Below are 23,210 nucleotides of genomic sequence, written 5' to 3'. Positions count from 1 at the left end.
TCAGAGGAACTGAGCCACTAGCGTGACCCAGGTACAGCATAGAAGGAGGAAAAGCAGGAGTGAGAGCAAGAGAGAGCCAGAGAGACCCATTATCAAGATGTACACAGCCTTTTAAAGATATTTTAACCAATAGTTACTAAAAACGTACATTATTTTTACTTTCTTACCAATTATTCAGTAACATGACTAGGAACTGCAGAATTTTCTATCCAATCAATCCAAACTACTTTTACTGCATAATATGGAGTGGTAGAAGAAGGAGAAGAAGGTCTAGAGAACAACAACAATCCTCCATTTTGATAGCCTAAAACCTCTAAATTTTTTACCCTGTGACAATCTTACATAGTAGTCTATCACCTAATTCACACCACTGTATTTTCTAGTTGTTGTCTGACTGTTGGTAATTTTTTCCAAGGTTTAAAGCTATACCAGTGTTGTCCAGGGGGGTAAAAACCCTTAAAACCAAGGCAGAGAAATATTCTCGGCACTCTGGGTTCCTGCAATGACCGATGTCTTTGGGAGTCCAGCCTTGATAATTTTTGAAAGGCCATGGCAATTGGGAATGTTCCTCAAGACTGGAAGAGAGCAAGTGTCACACCTATCTTCCAGAAAGTCAAGAAAGAACATCAACAGAATAACAGGCCAACCAGCTTCAGGTGAGCCCCTGAGAAGATGCTGGAGCAACTAATCCTGGATACTGTTTCCAATCTCAGGAAGGACAAAAAGTTATCAGAAGTAGCCACCATGCACTTATGAAGGTGAAGTCATGCTTAACCAACTTGATAACCTTCCACAGTGAGTTGCCTTGCCTGCTGAATGAATGGAGAGCAGTGAGACATTGTTTGCCTTGGCTCTAATAGGGTTTTAATTCTGTCTTTCACAATGTTCTAATAAGACAAGCTGACAAAGTATGGGATAAATAAATGGATAGTGAAGTGAATTGAAAATTATCTGAACAATCAGCTCCAGAGCTTGTGATATGTGGCACAAAATCAAGCTGGAAGCCAGTTCAGTAGCATTATACAGAGAGCTGTACAGCAAGTTCACATATTATACAAAACCAGGAGGAGTGACTGTTACATCAGAGGGTTGTGCTGCTACTCAGAGAGACGTTGATAGGCTGGAGAATCAGGCAGAGAGGAATCTCATAGAGCTCAACAATGGGAAACATGAAGTCTTACACTGGGATAAGAATAATTCCAGCCATCAGTACATTCTGGGGGCTGAGCAGCTGGAGAATACCTTGGCAAGAAAGGGCCTTGGGGTCTTTAGGAGCAAGAAGCTTAGTATCTACCAGCATATGCCCTCACAGTGAAAAAGGCCAAGAGCATCCTGGGCTGCACTAGGAAGACCACTGCCAGTATGTGAAAGAAAATGATCCTTCCTCTGCATTCAGCACATCCGGAATGCTGAATCCAGTTTTGGGTCCACAGCACAAGAAAGACATGGACATACTGGAGTGAGTCCAGGGCAAGACAACAAAGATTATTAAAGGACTAAAGTATCTTTTGTATTAAGGAGAGGCCCACTCTATCCATTGAAAATGTTCGCAAGACTTTACCTTTATGGTATTGTTTACTCTATAAGTCATATAATTTCAAGTATATTGACCCTGTATTTGCACACCTGCCTCTTTATACTATTCTTGTTATATTACTTCCTACTGTTCTGCTCTGACAGTCTATCCCTCCACTCTCTTCATCTTTGTGCAGTTCTGTGCTTCCCTTCAGTAGGGAACAATGTCTTTGCTCTGCTTACTCAGATTCTGTTTGAATACCATGCACAGCTGTGATGATTAGAGATACAGCTGTAGGAGCAACAGAAAAGCAGCAGAGCACCACGTGTTTTTTAGTTCTAGGTATGTTTCTTATTTTACTTACTACTGGGTGTTCCTGGGAAAGCAGCTGCGCCTCTTATCTTGGGATGTTTATGTTTGACAGTGTGAACACTACCAGCAGCATCTCTTCATTACTCCATCTAATTAAATTCTCATGGCAGCAAATCAGCTTCATAAACTGAAAGCAGTGTGTCTTGCTGCAGTACTGGAGGTCTCGTAGAAGAAGACATGTTTGTCAATATGCATGTGAAGTAAGGGTGGGCCACTTCAAACCCTCTTGCCTAGCTGGTAACTCGATGTATCCAAGAAGCCTCTCATGAAAAAACTGCCTTTCTTCTGGGGATGAGTGCTACATATATTTAAAGACTGACTTCTCTTGGGGGTTGTAGCAATAAACATGTCTCCAGTTTTATTGTCTGAATAAGTGAATTGTTCTTTGGTCTTCCTAGGTAGGCAGAACAGGCAGATGGCTTATTTAAGCTGCTAGTGTCAATAGGAGTTATAGACCCTGGCTCAGCTTTAAATCCAGCACCATCAAAACAAGGTGAACAGCTGCAGCATGAGTCTGTAGCACAGATGGGCTTGAGCTGAATGGCAGTGACGTCTACGAATGTTTTCTTTGTGGGCTTTAGTCTTCATAAACCCATTTAGTAGAACTGTTAATTGTAGCTCTGAGTGCCCAAGTCAGTGTATGTGCAGTGACCTTTACAAATCTGCTTTGAGGGAGCTTCCAGATTGATGTGAAGTGATGTGCAGGGTAGCTGCTGTGGAGCAGACTGATACTGGTAGCGTTATGTGCCTCTCAAACCAGTTCTTTTTGGCTCTTGTACCTTGTGAAGGAGAGGCAATCGGACCCCAAGTAGGGACCATCTTTCTGGTATAGGAGTCTAGTTATAAATACTAGGTTCTCGTAAGTGAAAAGCTGGGAGGTTTTTCTAACTTCTGTCTGTAGCTTGAAAGTCACTAGCCATCAGGAGTTTGAGGAAACCTCTTAATTGATTTCAATGGAACTGGACCGAATCCTAGTCATTATGTTCTCTCACCTTCTACTTGCCATTAACTGTGGGCTCTTGGGCAGGGAGGTTCTAGTTAGAGAGATTTCCTGAGAAGTGATTCATGTCCAGATGACAGCTGTGCAATGCCTTTATCATTTGCATACTTACAGAATGTTGTAAGGACTTGCATTTCAATTTTTTTTCTCTAGAAACATCTGTTCTACTAATTATTTAATTTCTTAAATAAAAAACATTGTGAAAGAGTCAGAGAAATCCCACTACCCTGTTGCAATGACTTTCTTAATGTTGGAAGTGGAGAATTGCAAACCCATATTTTCATAAATGCTTGAAAACATATTTTTAAACTACTGCTAAAGCAAATCTCAGTATATATATAGAAACTGGAATTAAATGTCATCATCTTTCAAAGAATGGAGAGAAACAGAAAAATCGTGACACTCCTTTGTAGCCTGATTACCTTTTCATATTTTCATGAGGGTTTATTAATCTAGAATTTCTGTAATAAACTCTTCTCCCCAGTGTGACACATCAATAAACCACAATGGATGAAAAACAAAGGGTATTCTACTCTTATGTTTTGTACTACTCTCTAAGGAGTAACACCTACCTTTAGAAAAGGAGGTATCTGGACTTCTTTCACAGGGTAAGAAAACAAGAAAGTAATAATAGCTTTGTCAGTGCAAGAGCACTTCATGGTGCATCTGAATTATAGGTAACATACAAACTTTTGAATGCATCATCAAAACATATCTAATGGCTCACTGTATTTTCCTTTGCATCTAAAGCAAATAACATTCAGTTACTCATTCTGATGGAACACAGAAAATAATTTTCTTGGACCATTTAAAACATTGTAATTCTGCTTACATTTCAAATGCCTTAATCCCTATTCTGCAGTTTTTAGACAAGCAAGTAACCAGATTTGCTTTTCATTTTAAGTCACAATGTCCTACTTCTGTTTGTGCCATCAGAAATCCCCCAGAGGACTAAGAGGCAGTGGAAAAGCAAAAGAGGAAGTAGCTAGACTGTCATCCAAAATTCACTCTTCATAGTTAAAGGGAAACAGTGCAATAAATATTACTTTTATTTACACATAGGGAAAGAAGAGTGATGAAAATGAACATGGGAATGTGTTTTTAGCAAAACTTGTGGAACAAAGTCAGCAAGTTTCTGTGAGAGCACGGCATATGCTTCATGATGGCATTTCATTTTTATGGTCTCCTGTTGTGAGTTAGAGGCCTGCTTTCTGCTATTATTTTTAGTTCTTTAGCTTTTCCATGGCAGCTGGACATAATGTAAAATAAATAACCTTGCTGTGTTTCTATGGGAGACAAAATTCAGGAAAGTCTAGCCTCCTGCCATACCAGATTCTGAGTTTTCATAGGAGAAACTAGGCACATGCTTTATTAGACTAAATGAGGTGAAGGGAGCTCTCTACCATACTACAGAATTTTACTTGTGTTTTGTGAGGAATGAGACAACTCTTTGTAGAAATTAAAACAATTTATTAAAACAGAAAAATTGAAAAATTGCAAAAAACTAACAAAATATAAAAATTTGGGATCCTCATGGCTCGAGAGGTATGCCCCAGGAGCGCAGGGATTCAGGAGCTTTGGCTTAAGACAGCTCTGAACCTCAGGTAGAGAAAAAAAAAAACAAACTTGCAGTCTAGGCTGGTCAAAAAGAAATCTATTTCTAAAAGCCCCTAGAAAGGGGTAGGTTTCTCCAGCACTGCCTTAGCAAGCTGGAGAGGAAGGGAGATTGAGACACGTGTCTTTTTTTTTGCTCCCTTTTATAGCTTTTGCTCCGCCCACAGTCCGCCCACAGCCCACCCCTTTGGTTCAAGGTGATTGGTGCTCTCCCTCTGACAGACCATCTCCGTCCACCAATGGCTCCTCCTGGTCAGAGGGGTGATATTAGTTGAGATAAGGGTCAGGTGCTTATGGGGGCTGGGCTGTTTGTTGCAACTGGGGTTTTTAAAATCTGCCTTGAAACCAAGATACAAGTAAAACAAAAAATACATCCAACACATCTTAAAACACTTGTAAAAGTATACAGTAAACACAGGAAGACCATAAAAACTTGATTAGTGTACCTGGACTGATGGGTTAATTTAACATTCAATTTAAAAATATTAAGCTCAAATTAATTAAAGCACTTAATATGCAAAGACCAAGCACAAATAGGGATTTCATGTATGACAGTTTTTTTTCCTAGCAAATGATATGGATGGGGGGGAAACTGTGTAACTCAGCATGTGGTTTATCTCACACCATTAAATTCACATGGGAAACAACTGTCCTTCAGAGTTAAATTTTTCTCTGAATTTGGCCTCCTTCTGAAAAGTTTGACTATTGTTTGGGACTATAACATAAGCCTGGATGGCATTACCTCTAATATTTCATGAAACATACACACAGACTTACAGGCAACATGTAAAAAGAATTAAACAAGTACCTCTTGCAGCAACTGCACCAACTTGAGGGCTGCCAGCATAATTTTCTTCTTTCTTACAGCAATATTTTCCCCTCTCCTCTCTGCTGTGCCAATAAACTATATGCATGGCCAGCAGGTCAAAGGAGATGATCGTCCCCATCTCTGCTCATGTGAGACCCCACCTGGAATACTGCACACAGTTCTGATGCCCTCAGCATAAGAAAGACATGGAACTGTTGGAACAAGTCCAGAGGAGGCCACAATGTTGGTAAGAGGAATGTAGCCCTTTCCCTACAGAGACAGACTGAGGAAGTTGGGTCTGTTCATCTTGGAGAAGAGAAGGTTGTGCAACTTCCCAATATATGAAGGGTACTACAGGGAAACTGGAGAGGGAGTCAATGTTAGGAACTGTAGTGACAGGGCAAGGAGCAATGGGTACAAACTGGAAGAGGGGAAATTTGGGTTACATATTAGGAAGAAATTCTTTACTCTTATGGTTGGGAGACACAGGAACAGGTTGCCCAGAGAGGTTGTGGCTCATCGATTATAGAACAGGCTCCTCTAGGTGGGTTTGGGGCACCGCCAAGTCCTTAGAGTTTTAAGCGTTTGTGCTCGTAGTTCTCGGGCGGATGCTCAGGTAGCTTAGAGCATCAAGATTTAGGGCCAGGCATAGTGGGGTATCTAATCCCAGTTTGGGCCCTGGCTTTCGTGGATTACAATTAATCGTCAGTCTAAGATCTTCTTTGGTAGTTCGCCTTATGAGCATCTTGGGCTTGTTACGGCTCAGTTGCTTTTTAATCTTAGTTACTTAGATAGCATGTTACCACCCTTTACGCCGTTATACTGTTAATTTGGGTCTCCTGTATGACTGCGGTGGCTGGCACAGGATTTACCGACCCTTGAAACTGCTATGACTAAGTCAAGTTTACACTCATTGCTTAATGTTAACTACTGCTGAGTACCCGTGGGGGTGTGGCAAGTGCAAGGCGTCTTGGGCTACAATTGTGTGTGCCTGATACCCGCTCCTATCGACTTGATTAAAGGGTGCCTAGGGCATTTACACTGGAATGCGGATACTTGCACGTATAAGTCTAGCAAAAACCAACAGTAAGGTTAGGACTAAGTCTTTTGTCCATGGGCGTTTATGGCAGCCGTCTTGACATCTTCAGTGTCATGCTGTGTTGTAAGCTACATGGACAAGCAAATGTAGTGTTATAGACTGGTTGGTGTTGTGAACATTTTGTATTTTTATCTTGTGTTTTGTTTTTGGGGGCAAATGGAGGTGTGGTATTGGTTTTTGGTTTAGATTGCATATGATGATGTATAAAAGATGTATATTTTATATTGCATTAATCAATGCTTTTTATTGCATGTAAATTTGTTAAATGAATGGTTAAAAATCATGATAAAAGTTGTTGATTTGTTGAATTAAAAATAGGGGGAAAATAGAGGAAGATCTAACGTAAATGAACGAACGATGAATGGTTTGGACAATCTAGGTTGAAATTATATAAAAATCGTTGTTAATTTTGTTAAAATGACAAAATAAAAACAAACTATAAAAAAAAGGGGTAAAAATAAGGGTTTAGGTAACAATTCCTAGTAATCGAAAGAAATAAAAATATGTCCGGCAACCATAACACTATTAGCTACTATACAGGTAGCTGGGGGACCCACCATGAATGGGGTAAAAGTGCATCTGTGCCAAGTTTGCGACGACCTTATCAGTGTTGAAGGCCAGGTTGGATAAGGCCTGGAGCAATGTGGTCTAGTGGAAGGTATCAAGGCAGGAGGGGGTGGGACTAGATGATCTTTCAGTCCATTCTGACCCCTTAACATTCTGCAATTGTATGATTGTATCTGTGATAAGCCAGATACAGGAACTGATCAAAGTAACTGTCAAAAAATTATATCAGAAATCATTGCCCTTCCAACGAACATTTTGTCAACACATGCTTCCTGAATTTACACCAGTTTGACCTCATTAATGTGTGTAAATATCTAAAGACGGGGGTGTCAAGAGGATGGAGCCAGGCTCTTGTTGGCGGTGCCAACCACTAGGACATGAGACAACTGGCAAAAACTGATGCACAGTAAATTCCACTTGACTATGAGGAAGACCTTTACTGTGTGGACGACTGAGCACTGGAACAGATTGTCCAGGGAGGTTGTCTCTGTCACGGGAGATATTCAAGAACCACATAGACACAATCCTGTGCCAAGTGTTCTGGGATGACCCTGCTTGAGCAGGGAGGTTGGACCAGATGACCCATTGTGGTCCCTACCAACCTGACACTTCCCGTGTTTCTCTGACTTAAGCTTCCCGGTGTCAGACAGAAAACACTCAAAATCACGAGAGAAAGATGTTTGACAGAACCGATGTTTTTATTGACGTATTCTGCGGGTTCGAAGTTGTCTCCAGGTTGCCGACGGACCCGTGTCTTGTCCCAGCGGAGCGCCTGTGCTTTGGCAGGCTGGCAGAAACAAACCCACTCCCGCCGCACGCCGAGGGAGCGGATGCCGATGGAGCGGATGCCGATGGAGCGGATGCCGATGGAGCGGATCCCGCCGGTGCCGCCCGCACCTCCGGGCACCGGGGCCACGCCCTGCCCCACCCCGCCCTCCCGCCTGTCTCTGGGCGCTGATTGGCTCGCATACCGCAGGCTCCGCCAGTGTCGCTCGTTGATTGGCCAGAACCGCGGTGCTCCTCGCTCATTGGCGCAGGAGGGGCGCCCCCGCCCCTTCCGCGCTGCTGCCCGGCGTAGGCGCGGTGCGGAGCCGCAGCTGCCCGCCCGCCTTCCCCATGGCCGACATGGAGCTCTTCGGTGCCCAGCAGCCACAGCAGCCGCCGGCCGGGAACGGGGCGCCCGACGGCGGAGAGGAGGATCCCGCCGCTGCTTTCCTGGCGCAGCAGGAAAACGAGATCGCGGGCATCGAGAACGATGAGGGCTACGGCATCCTGGAAAACGGCGAGGTGCCCGAGGCGCTGCAGGGTCCCGAGGGCCTCGTCGCGGGTACGCCCTGCTGGGGGCCGGGTGGGGCTGGGGGGCGAGGAGTCCCGGCTTCCCTTGTCCCTCGGGGGCGCCGCAGCCGGGCGGGGGCGCGACCGGCGGGACCCTCGCCCCGGCGCTCTGCCCGAGCGGGGCTCCTCTGCCCAGGGGTGGTCCCTGGGATGGGTCGGAGCCTGGGTGTGCTGTGCCGTACCTCCCTGCCCCCTAGGTTGTAGTTTGTATCCCCTGAAGATGCCTAAGGAGTGCCCATATCCTAATGCGGACGGTGCTGATCTCGTCTAATCCAGGAGCCTGCCTGGAGGAAGGGCTTCTGAAAGCTGGATAAGTCCACCACTTGAGTTTCTGTCTCCAACGGGGGTGATCTCAGTCTTAAACCATGAGAGCAGTTAAGCTAATGTTTAATTTTACTAAACTTTTAGCCTTTGTTCCTTGGTAACCTTTGTACTGAACGTAGCAAACCCGACACTGCAGAACCTGCGTTTGGAGGAGGGTGGGAACTGTGTGTGTTGGGACCTATAGTTAGTGTGTTTTCAGTTAGTCTAATGGTAGCTAAAGCTGCCCAAAATAAACACTTCCCCTTATGAAAAGTTTTAACTGAAGTCTGAGTGGAAGGGAGTTCATGTTGCAACACTCTCGGAAGACTTCGCTTCTACTTGTCACCAGGGCCACAGGAACCTATTTGCTCTCATGTGACATCCCTTTGTCACTGCAGTAGAATGCCACTCTTCTTCAGAGTAAATTGAATAACTGCTCCCCAGTTCATGGTCGGGACATCTTTAGAATTAAGTCTTCATTTTGCAACCTGGTATCAGAAATTACTGACATATCTTACGTATGAGGAGGCAGGTATCTCTGGGAATAAAGCTCATCTAGATAAATTGGGTAATGGAGACCTTCCGGTGCTTATTTAGTGGTAGCACTGCTCTTAACGTCAGCGCACTCATAAGGTCCAAAACATGGATTACATACTCCTGAAAAAAAAGGTGTTTACTGGGGACTAGCTTGCTCCAGCACAAGAACTTGTGCTTTGAGGATAGTTGTTATCAGAACGCCATCCTGTTTTGGTATCATACGTAATTTGACTTCTGTATTCTATGTATTGTGCAGAAACAGACACAATGGACACTTCCCTTCTTACTTTCAGAAGCCTTAGACAAACATTATGCCTTACATGGGCTTTATGTTCAAAACAGACTCTGGAACATTAAAGTAGCTGTTGAAAAACTAATTTAGTTGAAAAAAAGTCTATCATTTGCCTTTCTTAGAAGGTACTTGAACAACTAGAAGAGTACATTCTCTACATACATGCAGTGAGGACTATTGCAAAGTGTTTCCTTGTCAAAAAGTCAATTTGTTAAAAGCTTCCAGATAGGTTTGACATTTAAAAGTAGTTCTTAAACTGCCTTTCAAGAGTTTTCTCTCAAATAATGTGACTTGTCATGAAATGCAAAGATGTTATTGGAGAATTTTAGAAAGAGGTTCATAAAATAATAAATATGATCATATGATCCAAGGATCTGGGAAGTCTAGGCAGGAACTGTATGTCTTCTTGCTTTCTTTTATGCCCTGGGATTGCATTTATGCTCTGACCTGTTAAATAGGCGTGGGAGATGATGCTTGTGGACTTTTGGTGGTCCTGTTTTTTAAAAGAACATTGATATCTGTTGACTGTCAGAGCCTGTACTCTCTCCCTCCATGTTACAAAGCACAGACTTCAGCCATGCAAAATGTATTGGTTCAGGCATGGTGACAAATGATCTAATGATTTCTGTTGCCATTTGTGTTAGACATTTATCATCTGATCTGTACCTTAAATATCAGACAGTTGTAGTCTCTGGCATATTAGCTTTTTAAAATCTTCTCTAATTGAATAGGTGAATGCAAATTTCTTCTTGAATCAATGCAAGTTCTTATGTAAATCCTTAAGCATCGTGACCAGGGATTTGTGGATTTACTTTTTTTAACCACAACCTTTTTTGAACTCCTTATTTACAGGTCTGTTGGATAAGTTCTTTCTAAAATGGGCCGAAAGTAATAACTTGGGCAGCTCTCAACTGAAGTTTGAAGATCTTAACTTCAGATACAGTGACAAGCAATCATCAGCTTCTTGAAATACACTTTAAGAATCATAGTGTCTCATCAACAAACAGTTTTTAAATTTCAGTCTCTTGATAAATGATTAGACAAATACATGGACAGAAGTGAGCTTCACGAGTTGTTAATATCAATATTGGGAATCCTGTTAATTGTTGTAATGGTGTATACTGGGTGAGTATGGGGGGAATGGCAGAATGTTGCCAAGCTCATGAGTCTCACACAGCATCGCTTCATGTTGCCATGGTCAGGGTTGGAATACTGGCCTGACCCAGTAGGACATTCATTATGTAAATAGCCATGGCATTCAAGCTGCCTGGGCATGCAAAAACCTCATCTTACTTCCCTTGGAAGAGGAAGCATAATCCCTGCTTTAGAAAGCAGGGAGTACTGTATAAATCAAGTAATACAAAGCTGTTGCCTAGGAATTAGGAACATGAAGTCTTACAAGATTTCTTTTTCAGTGATGAACCAACGTTCATGTATTTGGAGTCAAATTCTGACAATAGTATGTCTTGAGGTTGTATCAGTTCACTTACTATGTTCTCTGAGCAGGAGAGAGAGAGAGAATTCAAGTGTAAATGTGTGGCTTCTAGATACTGTAGGGCAATACAAAATCCTTGTGGCAGTTTGTCAAGTAGCTTCTTAGGGTGAATTTCATTCAAAGACAAGCAGTTTTATATGTTAACAATCAAGCAAATACACACAAGTTTAATGTAGGCTGACTAATCTCAAACATTACCTTCCCATTTTCAGACTCTGTAAGTTTTATATGAACTTGACTGAATTATGTTTCTCTGTGTTCCAAAGATGTTCATGAGCCTCTAGCAGTTAAGAAAAATAATTGTGTCTGGTGGTTTGTCTAGGTGTTTCATTTAATAGGCTTTCAGGAACTGAATATCAATTTGCTTGAAAATTGTTTAGAAATTTGTAGTTACCACCACAGACAGAAAGAGTTCTTGTCTGTGACTGTTGATTTTTTTCTTAATTGTTTGAACAGCTATCAATCTGGGCTTTGCTATGCAATCTGCATCTGAGGCTTCAGAGCCCCATAAAACAGCACTGAGGAAAGTATGATAAAGGGATGGTATCTGTTTAGCTTGTATTATTGATGCTGCATTATTAGGAAGTCAGGACAGAAAAATCTTTTTTTTTTTTTTTTGTTTTCAAGAGAATACTGTTGGAAATTTACAGAAGGTGGAAATTACAGAAGGTGTTAAATTGGAAAATTACAGAAGCTGTTATAGGACAGCATTACTACAGGTGTGTTTTAGTTCTAGCCTATTGACTGTATTGAAAATGAGGGAACTAATGAGTTTTGATAAGATAGCAGATTAGAACTAAAACACCGGAAAGAAGCACTCTTCCTGAGTTGCTTGCCTTTATTTTGCACACAGGCATGAGAATGAGTTATGGCTAGAAAAGTTATTTCTTCCCCAGGTTCTTGCACAACTATGTAAACAAAAGCTTTGTAAAAAATTCTTCTTTCTTATCATCTTATGGGTGAGAGGTAGGTAAGAGGAAAGCATGACTGTGCCTAAAAGAAAAAGGATGGGAAACTAGGCCTTGAGTGGTGAAGTTACTTAACCTTATGTCAGAATATATTAAACTTTATGTTCTTCTGTTGCTTTAACTTGAGCTGCTAGCTCACCAAAAGTAGCAGTATGTAGAAATAGAGTACTTATTGTATAAAAGAGATGCTGAAGGTAACTCATAAAAAATACTTCTATTTTAAAACTGCTTTAAGAAAAATGTTTCAATGTACTGCAAAGCTCTGCCTCTGACTTTTCTGGTAACAGTCCTCTTTTGCATTGAGAATAAGACTTTACAGACACTGGTGAACAAGGCTAAGCAAACTGCCTTTTAGGCCAAGAGGTACTGAGTGGTAATTATGCCAGTAGTAGCCTTCAGAGTAGTTGATCATCATTGTGGTAAACCTCTGAGGCCATATATTGACTTCTAGGACTGAAGTGACAAAATGGTTTTTGTATTTATCTTCAAACTACCCAGCCTTTTCTTTTGTAAGCTGTAGTAAATGTGGAGGGCACTGATGCTAGCTTTCTATTTCTGGCGAGCTTGGGTGTTGCATCTCCTGTGAATGCAAGGCAGCTGATATGACTTATCCTCTCCAGACTCTTCCAGACTCTAAAAAGTATCTGTGTTGCTGTATGAAAGTTCATTATTACCATATTGTCAGCATGTGTTGCAGAACTGTAGATGTTTGGGCGTGTTCATTGCAACAGTGCCCTTAAAAAGAAGAGTTTCCCTTAAGTTCAAAAGCAAACAACAAGGAATATCGATCATTACAATCCAAGATAGTTCTAAATATGTGGATGTTAACTTCAGGAGATATGATGCTGTGATAGAATTGGACAGACTCTGAAGCCAGTAGAGGCGTCTCGTTGTTCATGACTGGTGAAAATGTTATGATGGCAGTACCAGTATTTAGGCTTTTTCTGTGGGAAGCTGGTTATGAAATTGTATGTTTCTGTGAACAGAAAAATCTGACACACAACTAGCATTGATTACTGATACGAAGGCTGGCAAACACATAGTTTTTGTAGACTTCATACAAGCATGGACACTGGAGAGATGAAGTGAAGGAATGCTTGACTATTGGTCTTGTTCCAGTTAGCACACTTGTATTGGCATATTACAGCATGCTGGTACAGTTCTATTCCTCTTCTGCTTGTGATATGCTCAGTCAGCATGCTGACTCTTCAGCTTAATTGCAAGTTCTAGGGAGCTCAGAACAGATGGGAAATTTGTTCTAATGCTGCTAATGCTTCTGACCTGGGTGCCCTCTGGAAAGACTTAGTTCAGTGTCTGTTAGTGGCTGTTTCTGTGCAGAACAAAAATGGCCCTTAGACAAACCAATGTGTTTCATCTCAGGCACAGCCTTAAGCAATGATGTTTTTCCATTTACCTGAGCAGACTACCAGCCTGAATAGTGAAGACCATAATGAATGTTTTTTGGTGTGACAAGAAAACTTTACCATATTATCACTGTTCTTGGAAGCATCCTCAAGATTTATGAGCCTTCTCACCCAGCTGACTTTAGTCTTTGTAAAGGCCTCCTATACCTTGCAGAGGAATAGCAATCAGACAAAGTAGTAACCATTTCTCAGTTATAGGAGTCTAGTTATAAAATTTCAGTTTCTCATAATGAAAAACTATTTTTTTCTTAATTTGTCTTGTCCTACTAAAGTTAGTAACTATGTTCTTGGGGACTAGTATCCTCCAACTTAACTGCTGTTCACGAACTGATGAATTTACAGTCCTCTCCCTAACACAGTTGATGATTGCTCTTCCGGGCTCAGAGATAAAGACTTAAAACACTTGCCTAGTTCCCTGATAAAGGAGTCTGAAGAACTTCCTGTGTACCATTCACTAGTAGTATGAAACTGGTGCATACCTAGCCACAAATAAGAGGATACAACAGCATAACTCGCTTAGTTTTAGGTCAATCAGCTATCCTTTTTTAACAAGGTGGTGCAAAATAACTTGATTTTTCTTCTTACTCTTTGGTACAGTCGCTCCTTTCACCGAGTGGTGTATTAACATGGTGGAAACACTTCTGTGTGATCAGTTTGTCTGCAGTGGCATTAAGGGTGAGAAAAAGGTAGTAAGATGACTACTTGCTATATAATGCAGACAGATGTTCTGTGGTGCTGCTCCCGAGAGATGCCCTGCTGAGATTTTGCAGTTCTTGAAAATCTTGGTGTATTTTGCATAGTCCAGAGATTTAAATAGTTTCAAAAACTTAAAAGTTTGCCTCACAACTGGCATGTGTTCCCTATGGCTGTGTTTTAAAAAGATGAAATTTTAGGGTTCTGTGGCAAAGATTTGTAGCTGATCCTGTTCCTGAGGCTCTATTGCCACTGTCACTTCAGAAATAATAATGCTGCAGCTGAAGTAGGAAGCTATCAAGCATGTCATCACAGATGGTAGTAGAAAGGTGACTTTGCTAGGAATGTTAGCTATATCTTTATAGCTGATTAGGAGGTAACCACCCTAGGATAAGAATTACTAAGTGTTGGCTGCAGGATTGTTAATCTTCCAGGTAGGCACTAAAAAAGTGGCAGTCATCCTTCTTAACTTCAGAACAGCTGTATAGTATTCAGCTTCTAAGAGAGAGAGGACAAAGTGGGAGTAGGTTTAGAATGCAGTCTGTAGCAGTTTCTCAGCAGTATCAGCTCTGCTGTTTATGTTGTTAGAAGCAGGATCTCATGACAAAGAAACGACCTTGTATTTCTGATTCTGCAGAATGATGGCTCACTTGGTTTTTCATGCCTGTCCAGAAAAGCGCAGGGAGAAGAAGTGTCCCTGCAGGGTATCAAGGAACACTCACTTTTTCACAACTCCCACATTACATACGCGAGTAAAGCTTTCCATACAAGTTACAGAAATCAGTAAATCAGGCTGTTCTATCTTTTCTCAAATGACTAAACAAGTCACCTCTTTACAGATGCTGTTGATGGAGTGGTTAACGGGGATGTCTATCAGGTAAGATAGAAGTATTCTGTACTTAGAATGTGCTGTTCTACTCCAAGAACTTTAACTTAATATAGACTAATACTTCCTATTTCTTGTCTTTAAAGTAATTTTGTCTCGTATATGAGAAGGAGCTTCTATTCTGGTAGCTCATCTCATGAAGTTGTCAATGTTCTTAATTATGCCCCTCTTCTGAACTTAGAGGCAACTTAAAACAGCAGTTCATTTTGAAATGTGGCTTAGCAGTACATAAGCACTGTAAAGCAGACTGACAGGCTCTGTGATATGACTTTGCATTGACTTGCCACTGGCTGTTAAGCTGAAAGTGTGCTCTGATTACTTAGTTTAAAGCAGAGTTTTCAGGTTGCTTGCTCTTTAAAGATAATTCATGCATCCTGGTTGTCTTATCAAGATGGTCTTAGAAGGAATGATCTGAAAACTTTAAACATTTCTTAGTGCCATGAAGTTGCATGAAATTAAGCTGATGGCTAAAAAGCTCAGTTGCAGTATGAAAACATGTTAGACAGCCAGGGAAATGACAAAAGGAGGAGATACCTTCTTTACTGATGTCAGGGAGGAATAAGGCATGCTAAGGCAATCACTGTGTTGTAACTGAATTTCACACCACGTCCAAGGCATCGTTATTGCCTGGTGTCACAGTTGGCTCGTTAGCCCTGATTAACTGAATGCTTGGGAAGGAAGCAACATATGAGTGATTTACTTCTCCTTAGAGTTTTAAGTGAATGCTGAGCTTTGTGGAGACACAAACAGCTTTCACTGCTGCTGACATTCTTATATCCTCAACATTACTGTGAGATTGATGAGACAACTTGTACTTTACAGGCCCTTTGTGCTTCCTTGTACAACAGAAGGTAGATTGCCCCCTTTAGATGCCTTGATTTTGTGTTTGGATTTCTAAGAGACCTGTTGCTTTGGCTGATAGAGCTTCCACTTAACGAGAAAGAAGAGACTGAATGGGCTATACATAACTTTTGTTATAGCTGCCTGTAACTAGTTGGCCCTGCAGCTGGCCAGTTTATTTTGCTTTGGATGAAATGTGAAGCCTGGTGGTGTTGCACCAGCCTAGCTTCTTCTCTTTGCATTATTCCTTCATTGAGGGCTACAGGAGGTCCAAAGAGGAGCAAGGCACAGCCAAATCTGTTGTCAGCTGCAATTGATCTGGTACTCTCAGGACTGGTATTTCTTAACTCTGTTAGGGGTAGAATGTAGCAATAAAAGTTGTTAAACTTGGAGTATCTTCTGTAGCACATAGCACAATATTCATTAGCTTTGTAAAACTGGTGTGTTAATGTTAGCCCTATTAATTTCAAGTCTTTGAGATGTTATATTGTGAAAAGGATGCTAGTACTCTCACTGTTTTGATGATTAAATATTGAAATGCCTCTTGTGTTATAAGCTGCATACAGCAATTCCAATTTTGTAATGTGGTATGCAAATGTCTTGAAGTAGACAAATAAGTTGCAAAGAATGTTTCAAACTCCTGTGCACAAAACCATAAAGAAGATTACTTTCACGGCAAATATTTAAGGTGAGATGAATTCAGAGAATATCTGGCCTATAGCTGTGTAGTGAGGTGCTAGGCATTGTCTTCTTCATTCTTCAGGCTTAGTGCTCTGGCACTAAGTGTTTGTGGCACTTGTCTTTCCAGTTGTCTTGAATTTTTGTTTGATCCCTGATTTCTGGAAGCAGTTCAGTGTTAATTTCCTTCAATCCTGCTGTAATTTGTGGGAAGATGTTTTTCTTGTTAATGGTGGAAGTGTGTTATAACATCAGATGAATGTGTTACTGGCTCAGTTCAAATGGAGCCTAATTTTATGTAGCTGGCAGGCAGTTATCTGAAATACTCACTTGTTATGCACAAATGACTGTACTATTCCTTTTCTCTAAGGAGAGTAATGGTCCCACAGACTGCTATGCTGCCATTTCCCAAGTAGATCGACTGCAATCAGAACCAGAAAGTATTCGTAAGTGGAGAGAGGAGCAAAAGGAGCGCCTGGAGCAACTTGGTAAGCATGGTATTTGTTGAGTAACTTAGTGTCTCTCAGGCTGAGAGAGTTGGGGTTGTTCCACCTGGAGAAGAGAAGGCTCTGGAGAGACCTTAGAGCAGCCTTTCAGTAACTAAAGGGGACCTACAGGAGGACTGGAAAGGGAATTTTTACAAGGATGTGTAGTTTATAAGGGGTAATGGCTTTAAACAGAAAGAGGGTAGATGTGGATTAGCCATTAGGAAAAGATTCTTTATGGTGAGGGTGGTGAGGCACTGGCACAGGTTGCCCAGGGAACTTGTGGATGCTCCATGCCAGGCTGAATGGGGCTTTGAGCAGTGTGGTCTAGTGGAAGGTGTCCCTGCCTATGGCAGAGGAGGTGGAACTAGGTGATCTTTAAGGCCTCTTCCAACTCCAGCCATTCTATAATTCCTAAGCAGAAGAATTCTGAACCGTGGCACTGCCTCTTCAGAGTCCTTACATGCTTCCTGAGTTCGAGGAGCAAGCCTGGATGAGTGTTCTAGTAAACAGACTTAATACTGGTGTGGGCGTCAGCAAGCAAGTGGCTCTCTGAACCTTTACTTACAGATAAGCTGACAGAAAATGAACAGCTTTTGTAAGTTAAAAAGATGATAATAAATACTGCAGGCATTAGTACTTTATTTCAAAGGATAAAGATTACTCATTTTGTAATTGCTGAGGCCATCTGTTGTCAAACCTAATAACTAAATTAAGAAAGTAATGGATTATTAACTAAACTAAATACAGCTATCAAATGCAGTGGTACCTACCCATGGACAGCGTCTAAGAGACTACAAACTGATGTGCTTCCCACTGACATGGTGGAGGAGCCTTTGCTTGAAACTGGTAGGAGAAAACCTTCTGTAAAATGTGATTCTGGATAGAGCTGACTCTTTTGCTCCTCTTTTGAGCTAGTTACAGCAGATGAGGTTGTCCTGAACTGTAGGCTGTGTCTAAAAGTACGCAGAGTGCCAGGTGCCTTTGCTTTGTCTAAGCATAGAGGCTTTACTAAGCTTTGCTCCAGCACTGGCATAGCAAGGTGACTGTTTCTGGTTTGAGGAGTTTGCAGACCAACAGCAAGGTGACTGTTTCTGGTTTGAGGAGTTTGCAGACCAACAGACTTACTGAATCTGAACTACTCTGCAAAATGCCTATCCTAAACTGAAGTGGACTGCCCGGTTACGAAGCACAGGGATTCTGTTTAGCTAATCCTTTGAACATTTGTAGTATTTAGAGTTCTCATAGCCTAAATCAGAAAATCTCCTAAACCTTATCTGAGTTGGTGAAGCAACTGTCTGCAGGAGAGTGCACCCTGAGCCATCAGTTGAATTGTTTGCAAGATGCATTTGGATACAAGTGTGACTGACAAAGCAATTCTTAAATCTTCAGATGCAAACTCACGAAAGCAGGAAGCAGAATGGAAAGAGAAAGCAATAAAAGAGTTGGAAGAGTGGTATGCAAGGCAAGATGAAAAGCTTGAGAAAACAAAAGCCAGTAACAGGTAAAGTTTCTCCAGCCATCAGAAGAGTTATAGTACTGGGTATGAAAATAATTGGGGAGGTAGGTTAGAATACTTCTTGTATGTCCTAAGGCAATAGTCCTTCAGATCATTAAAGTAAGCATTCCTACCTTTTAAAGTTTTTTTAAGTAATCTAAATTAAATGTCCAAGAATAGCAAGAGGAAGCATTAAGATGATGATCAAGAATTACTGAAGATTCCTTAGGACATGAAGCTTGAACATGGCCAGAACATTTTTTACTCTACCCACTTGTTGGCATGATCCCAGCTACACAGGCCTTCAGTGACCGCAGTTACCTACCCTGAGACTAGCATTCTTACTTGCTTTCTTTAGAACATATGGAAGTGGCATTCTAGTAATCTTTTTGCTACAGGTTATGTCATTAAATGTCTTAATATCTTCTGCTGCTCTTTTTGGAAGCAGTTCAGAAATAACATGACTCAGTTCTACTAGTAAAAAACTAAATGCTGACTGTGTCTGTGGTAGTTTGAATTGTCTAGTTATGGGTCCTGCAGCAGCAACTGATGTCTTGGTTGCTGGGCTAGTAAGCTCTTACACTTTCTTAGAGGTTCCCTGTGGAATTTTGACTTCAAGCTACATGAAGGTAAATGTGATAGAACTGACTTAATGCCTCTTAAATCTCTACTTCATTCTGTCCAGGTAATCATAAAGACTGCTTTATATTTTGGGAACTCACAGGCTTCAAGATGAACTGCTGTTTTGTTCATTTTGTTGTTGTTGTTTTGTTTTTGTTTTGTTTTTTTTTTTTTAAATTGAAACACCTCTTATCAAAATGGCCATCAGTTTTGTCTTTATTAAGAAAGTCCTAGGTAGACTACATCTCTTTCTAAAGGAAGAAAGGAGGCCTACACTGCCTACAGAATTATGAATTTGCCACTTCCATTCACTATCTTTTGGCTGGCCCCAGACAGGGAAACAGGATTAGTACTACTCTAGTTGGTGGCCAGAGCTCATGATACCCTCATAGCTTTATTACAGCCAGTGTTTGAGTGCAGGATATGGAGTCTGGAGCAGGGCTCATTAATCAAGTGTTGCACAGAAGTGTTTGGCATTCTCATCACCCTGGTGAAATCTCTTGCCCGATGGTAGTTTCTATCTTCTGGGAGTAGTCTAATGCTAACATTGGGGCTGTAGTCCTCAACTAGCTGGTTCAAACTTCTAGGATGTAGTAGAATTTCTGTGTTGCCCCTCTGACCAATGGCTTAATTGATACATTCCATGTGGTAACTGCTTTCCTGTTACAGTAAGTCTAGGTGATGCAAGGTTAACGTACTTGTTAAAACTGCCTCCAACTGTGTTCCGTACTTCTCATCCTTATCTCTTTTCTCCTGCCTGCTTGCCTGCCTGTTGGACTACTTGCTACCTAGGGTGGCAGATGAAGCTTTCTACAAACAACCCTTCGCTGACGTGATTGGTTATGTGTATGTTGCTTAACTACTAATTCTGCTTGCTAGTCGACATGATAATAAGCAAGATCAGAAATAGTGCTGAATGTCTGAAGGTGGCTTCTGAGTATTTACTTTTCGGACCAACTCTAGTCTGCGGTATTAAGTGCAGTTCTCTTGTATGCACGGCACAAAGCCTATCACTTTCAGATTTAGTGATGTAGTAGTGTACATACCATTGGAATTTTGCTAATGACTTTCATAGTCTTTAGACCTAAGGGTTTATAGTTGTTTCTAGGCCAGTGAACATTGCTTAGCAAGGTGCTTTGCTGGGGGTATGGGTTAGTGCCTGCAATTTCACATGGGTGCTGTATTTAGTCCTTCACAGAGAAGCAGTGTTTAACTCAGTAACAGGCAGTGACCACCTGCTTTGCCTACATTTCAGAAAAATATTCAAGCAATGCTTGCACATAAAGGTTCACAAGCCAAGGAAGGTAGAAAGGATATAAATCAGGGTAGAAAGTGTGCGTGCATATAGAAGTAGGAGGCTGTTAGAGAACAGATGGAAAGTACAAGAAGGTGGTATTGGGAAATCAGCGTAAGCTGCTGGGGAGACATTCAGGAGCTGTGTAGATATTTTGCCAGCCTAATAGGTTAGTGAAAGTAGAACCATGACTTTCAAGCCCCAGTGAGTATGCTAGTTTCTGAGGGGTAGAAGGATTTCAATGTTCATTGGCTTGTTCATGTATTTTAATTTCTTCCCTTAATTTGTAGACTTGAATTGAAAGATGGACATGTCACAGATTCTAAGGTGACACCTTTAGAAGGTGTACTGCTGAGCCGTGTTGTGGCTTTGAGTGCATTAATACTGAAGGTTTGGTGTGAAAATCACAGCTAACTGTAGGTGGATGTAAACCAAGACTTGTGAAATGATGGATTTACAGGTGGTGTTTTCTGAAGTCTCCTGGAGTTGATTTTGTTAGATTTTTTCAATAAAACCCTTATTTTCATATGTCCGGTGCAAATGTGCAGTGTAAGTGCTGCATAATAAAACTGGCTGCCTGTTTCTTGAATGTAGGCTAAGCTACTAGTGCATGTTCAGCCAGCTAATCATCTGCATTAAACTCATTCTCATTTTCTATATCTGACTTAAACTTTCTCTCCTTCTTTTCTTCTCTTCACCTTTAAGCACAAACATAAATCATCCTTGCTACAGCCTAGAACAGTTAAGTAAAAAAATCTTCACTGCCCCTTAAAAGTGTCATGTCACATAAAGTAGCAGTGTTGTAGTGATCCTTGTCTTCAGTGGTGTCTGTAACCTGATCATCCCTGTGAATAGTGCTGAACCCTCATGGGAGAGTCATTTTCACTGCTTTCTCTGTACTGCTTGTTGGAGTAGATGGATTTGGTTTGATCTCTTGATGCTTATTGCTTCTGCACTCAGGCAGCTACCAGTGCCCCACAGTTCATGTAAACCTAGATGGAGTGTTATCCCTGCATTGAAGCAATGCTATTGGCAGCATAGAAAAGCCAAAATAATACAGCTGGGAAGCCACTGGCACTATCCAGTACATAATGTACAAAGCCTCCTTAGAGTCTCCTTAGGGTGAGAACAGGGGCAATATGTTTATTCTGTGAGATGACCTCAAACAAGTCATCTCCTCTGCCAAGATATGCTGTAGTCTATTGCACTCACAGGCAGGGGATTCATGACTTAAATTCCGTATGATTCATGCTGCTTCACTGCAGCATTGGGAATCATCAGCAGATAGTTTTATGATGGCCTGTAGGCCTTGGGGCTGATTTAAATCCTCAGATGGAATCTGTTTAAGACATGCTTGCAGGCAGCTGTACATTTCCAGTTGGCAAATGTCCAGTATAAGCCATCAAGTGGCAGAGGCTTAACTAGTTAAGACCTGGGCATTTCTCCATAAATAAAATGCTTACATAGAAATACTTTACTTCCTGGAAGCTTGTGTGGTGACTCCTTAGACAAAGACTCAATAACTATTCTTAAAACCAAACACCTGTATTCCAACATTTTACACAATCCTCTGCAATCCTCAGCACTGCTTGTGCATAGCATACTACTGCAATCTACTTTCATCTCCAGGATTGGGGCAGTGGGAGCTTGAGTGGCCATAATGTCCACAAGCAGCTGTCAGGTCACATTTCTTATGAAACATGCTGAAAGAAACTGCATCCTGTAAGAGGGAAGGAGTGCCTCATATGCTGGGCATTAACACAAGGTGCATTGCATTGCTTTTAGGGCAGCTGAAGAAGCCTTTGTGAATGATGCGGAAGAAGTTTTTCCGGGCACTGAGTGGGAACGTGTGGCTCAGCTCTGTGACTTTAATCCCAAGTCTAGTAAGCAGGCAAAAGATGTGTCCCGCATGCGTTCAGTCCTCATCTCACTCAAGCAGGCTCCGCTGGTTCGCTGAAGCAAAGCTCAATGGAAACACTACAGATGCAATATCTTAACCTTACTCAGAGAAGCTATGTTTGCAGTAATTTGATTAATTGTTTCAATGTGTTTTTTTTGGACCACATCATGATGTATCTAGAGCTGATCATTGTTTGATTGCATGTCCTTCCTGATGTTTCCTTTCTGTGTCTGAAATGGGAGAACCTCCAAAACTGTAGTCTCTGTGCTGTTGTGCACTGAGGTGTCATTTCCCACATTACTGATATTAAAGATCTGTTAAACAGCAAAATGTGTTGACTTTGGATGAATTAAGAAGGTCTCCTCCTTCCTTTTGACAGAGGGTGTTTGAATTAAGTGTGAGTAAACATTTCTCTTAATTGCTAGTGATTTCACCTTGCTGGTGGATTGTCCAGCCAGCAGTGCTTCTAGTCTCTGCAAGGCTGTCCTCCTTGTTTGTTTAAGCTTTCTTAAAGCTCTTGAGAGCTTTACTTCAAAAACTGCTCCCCTATCCAATTTATCACACTAGACAGAAGCTCAAGAAAACTGAAACAGCAGGCTTGTTAAGGGGCTTATCTTGCTTCCAGTGGGACTGAGGACACTGCCTTACGCAGGTAAGCAGTTCTGTATAGTTTTCTTCTGTCACTGTGTAGTTTTCTGCTGTCACTCTGGCTGCCTATCTCAGGCTCAACAAAAAGAAGAGGGCACTGAGTAGTTAAGACTTTTGATATTCTACTGCTTACTCTGTTCTGCTAGGTATTCAATGCTGTCTTCATGTGCAAAGATGTGTGGTGTAGAGGCTGTTCGGCTGTTTTTGAACTCTGTCCTTGTCCTCACTGACCTTTGCAGACACTTCCTCCCTCTAGGGTGGTGAACTGGACAGCTGGAGAGCAAGAGAAGGGCAGACTTGCTCTTACTGCTGCTCATCTGCAGGTTGGAGCTCTGTC

The 23,210-nt window shown here is 41.6% G+C and overlaps 1 protein-coding gene across 1 annotated transcript; it reads left to right on the top strand.

The window, feature by feature from the left end:
- The first annotated feature begins 8,033 nt into the window (after positions 1-8,033).
- CLTA (clathrin light chain A) lies at positions 8,034-22,555 on the top strand. Its single transcript, XM_069001279.1, has 5 exons — positions 8,034-8,303; positions 14,863-14,900; positions 16,798-16,915; positions 18,305-18,416; positions 22,111-22,555. The coding sequence occupies exons 1-5, from the start codon at positions 8,093-8,095 to the stop codon at positions 22,280-22,282; spliced, it is 651 nt and encodes a 216-aa protein (XP_068857380.1). The 5' UTR covers positions 8,034-8,092; the 3' UTR covers positions 22,283-22,555.
- The last annotated feature ends 655 nt before the right edge of the window (positions 22,556-23,210 follow it).

This window comes from Aphelocoma coerulescens, assembly GCF_041296385.1.
Source record: "Aphelocoma coerulescens isolate FSJ_1873_10779 chromosome Z unlocalized genomic scaffold, UR_Acoe_1.0 ChrZ, whole genome shotgun sequence".
Lineage (NCBI taxonomy): Eukaryota > Metazoa > Chordata > Aves > Passeriformes > Corvidae > Aphelocoma > Aphelocoma coerulescens.
The sequence above is the reverse complement of the archived record's forward strand: the minus strand, read 5'-3'. Positions and strand labels throughout refer to the sequence as shown.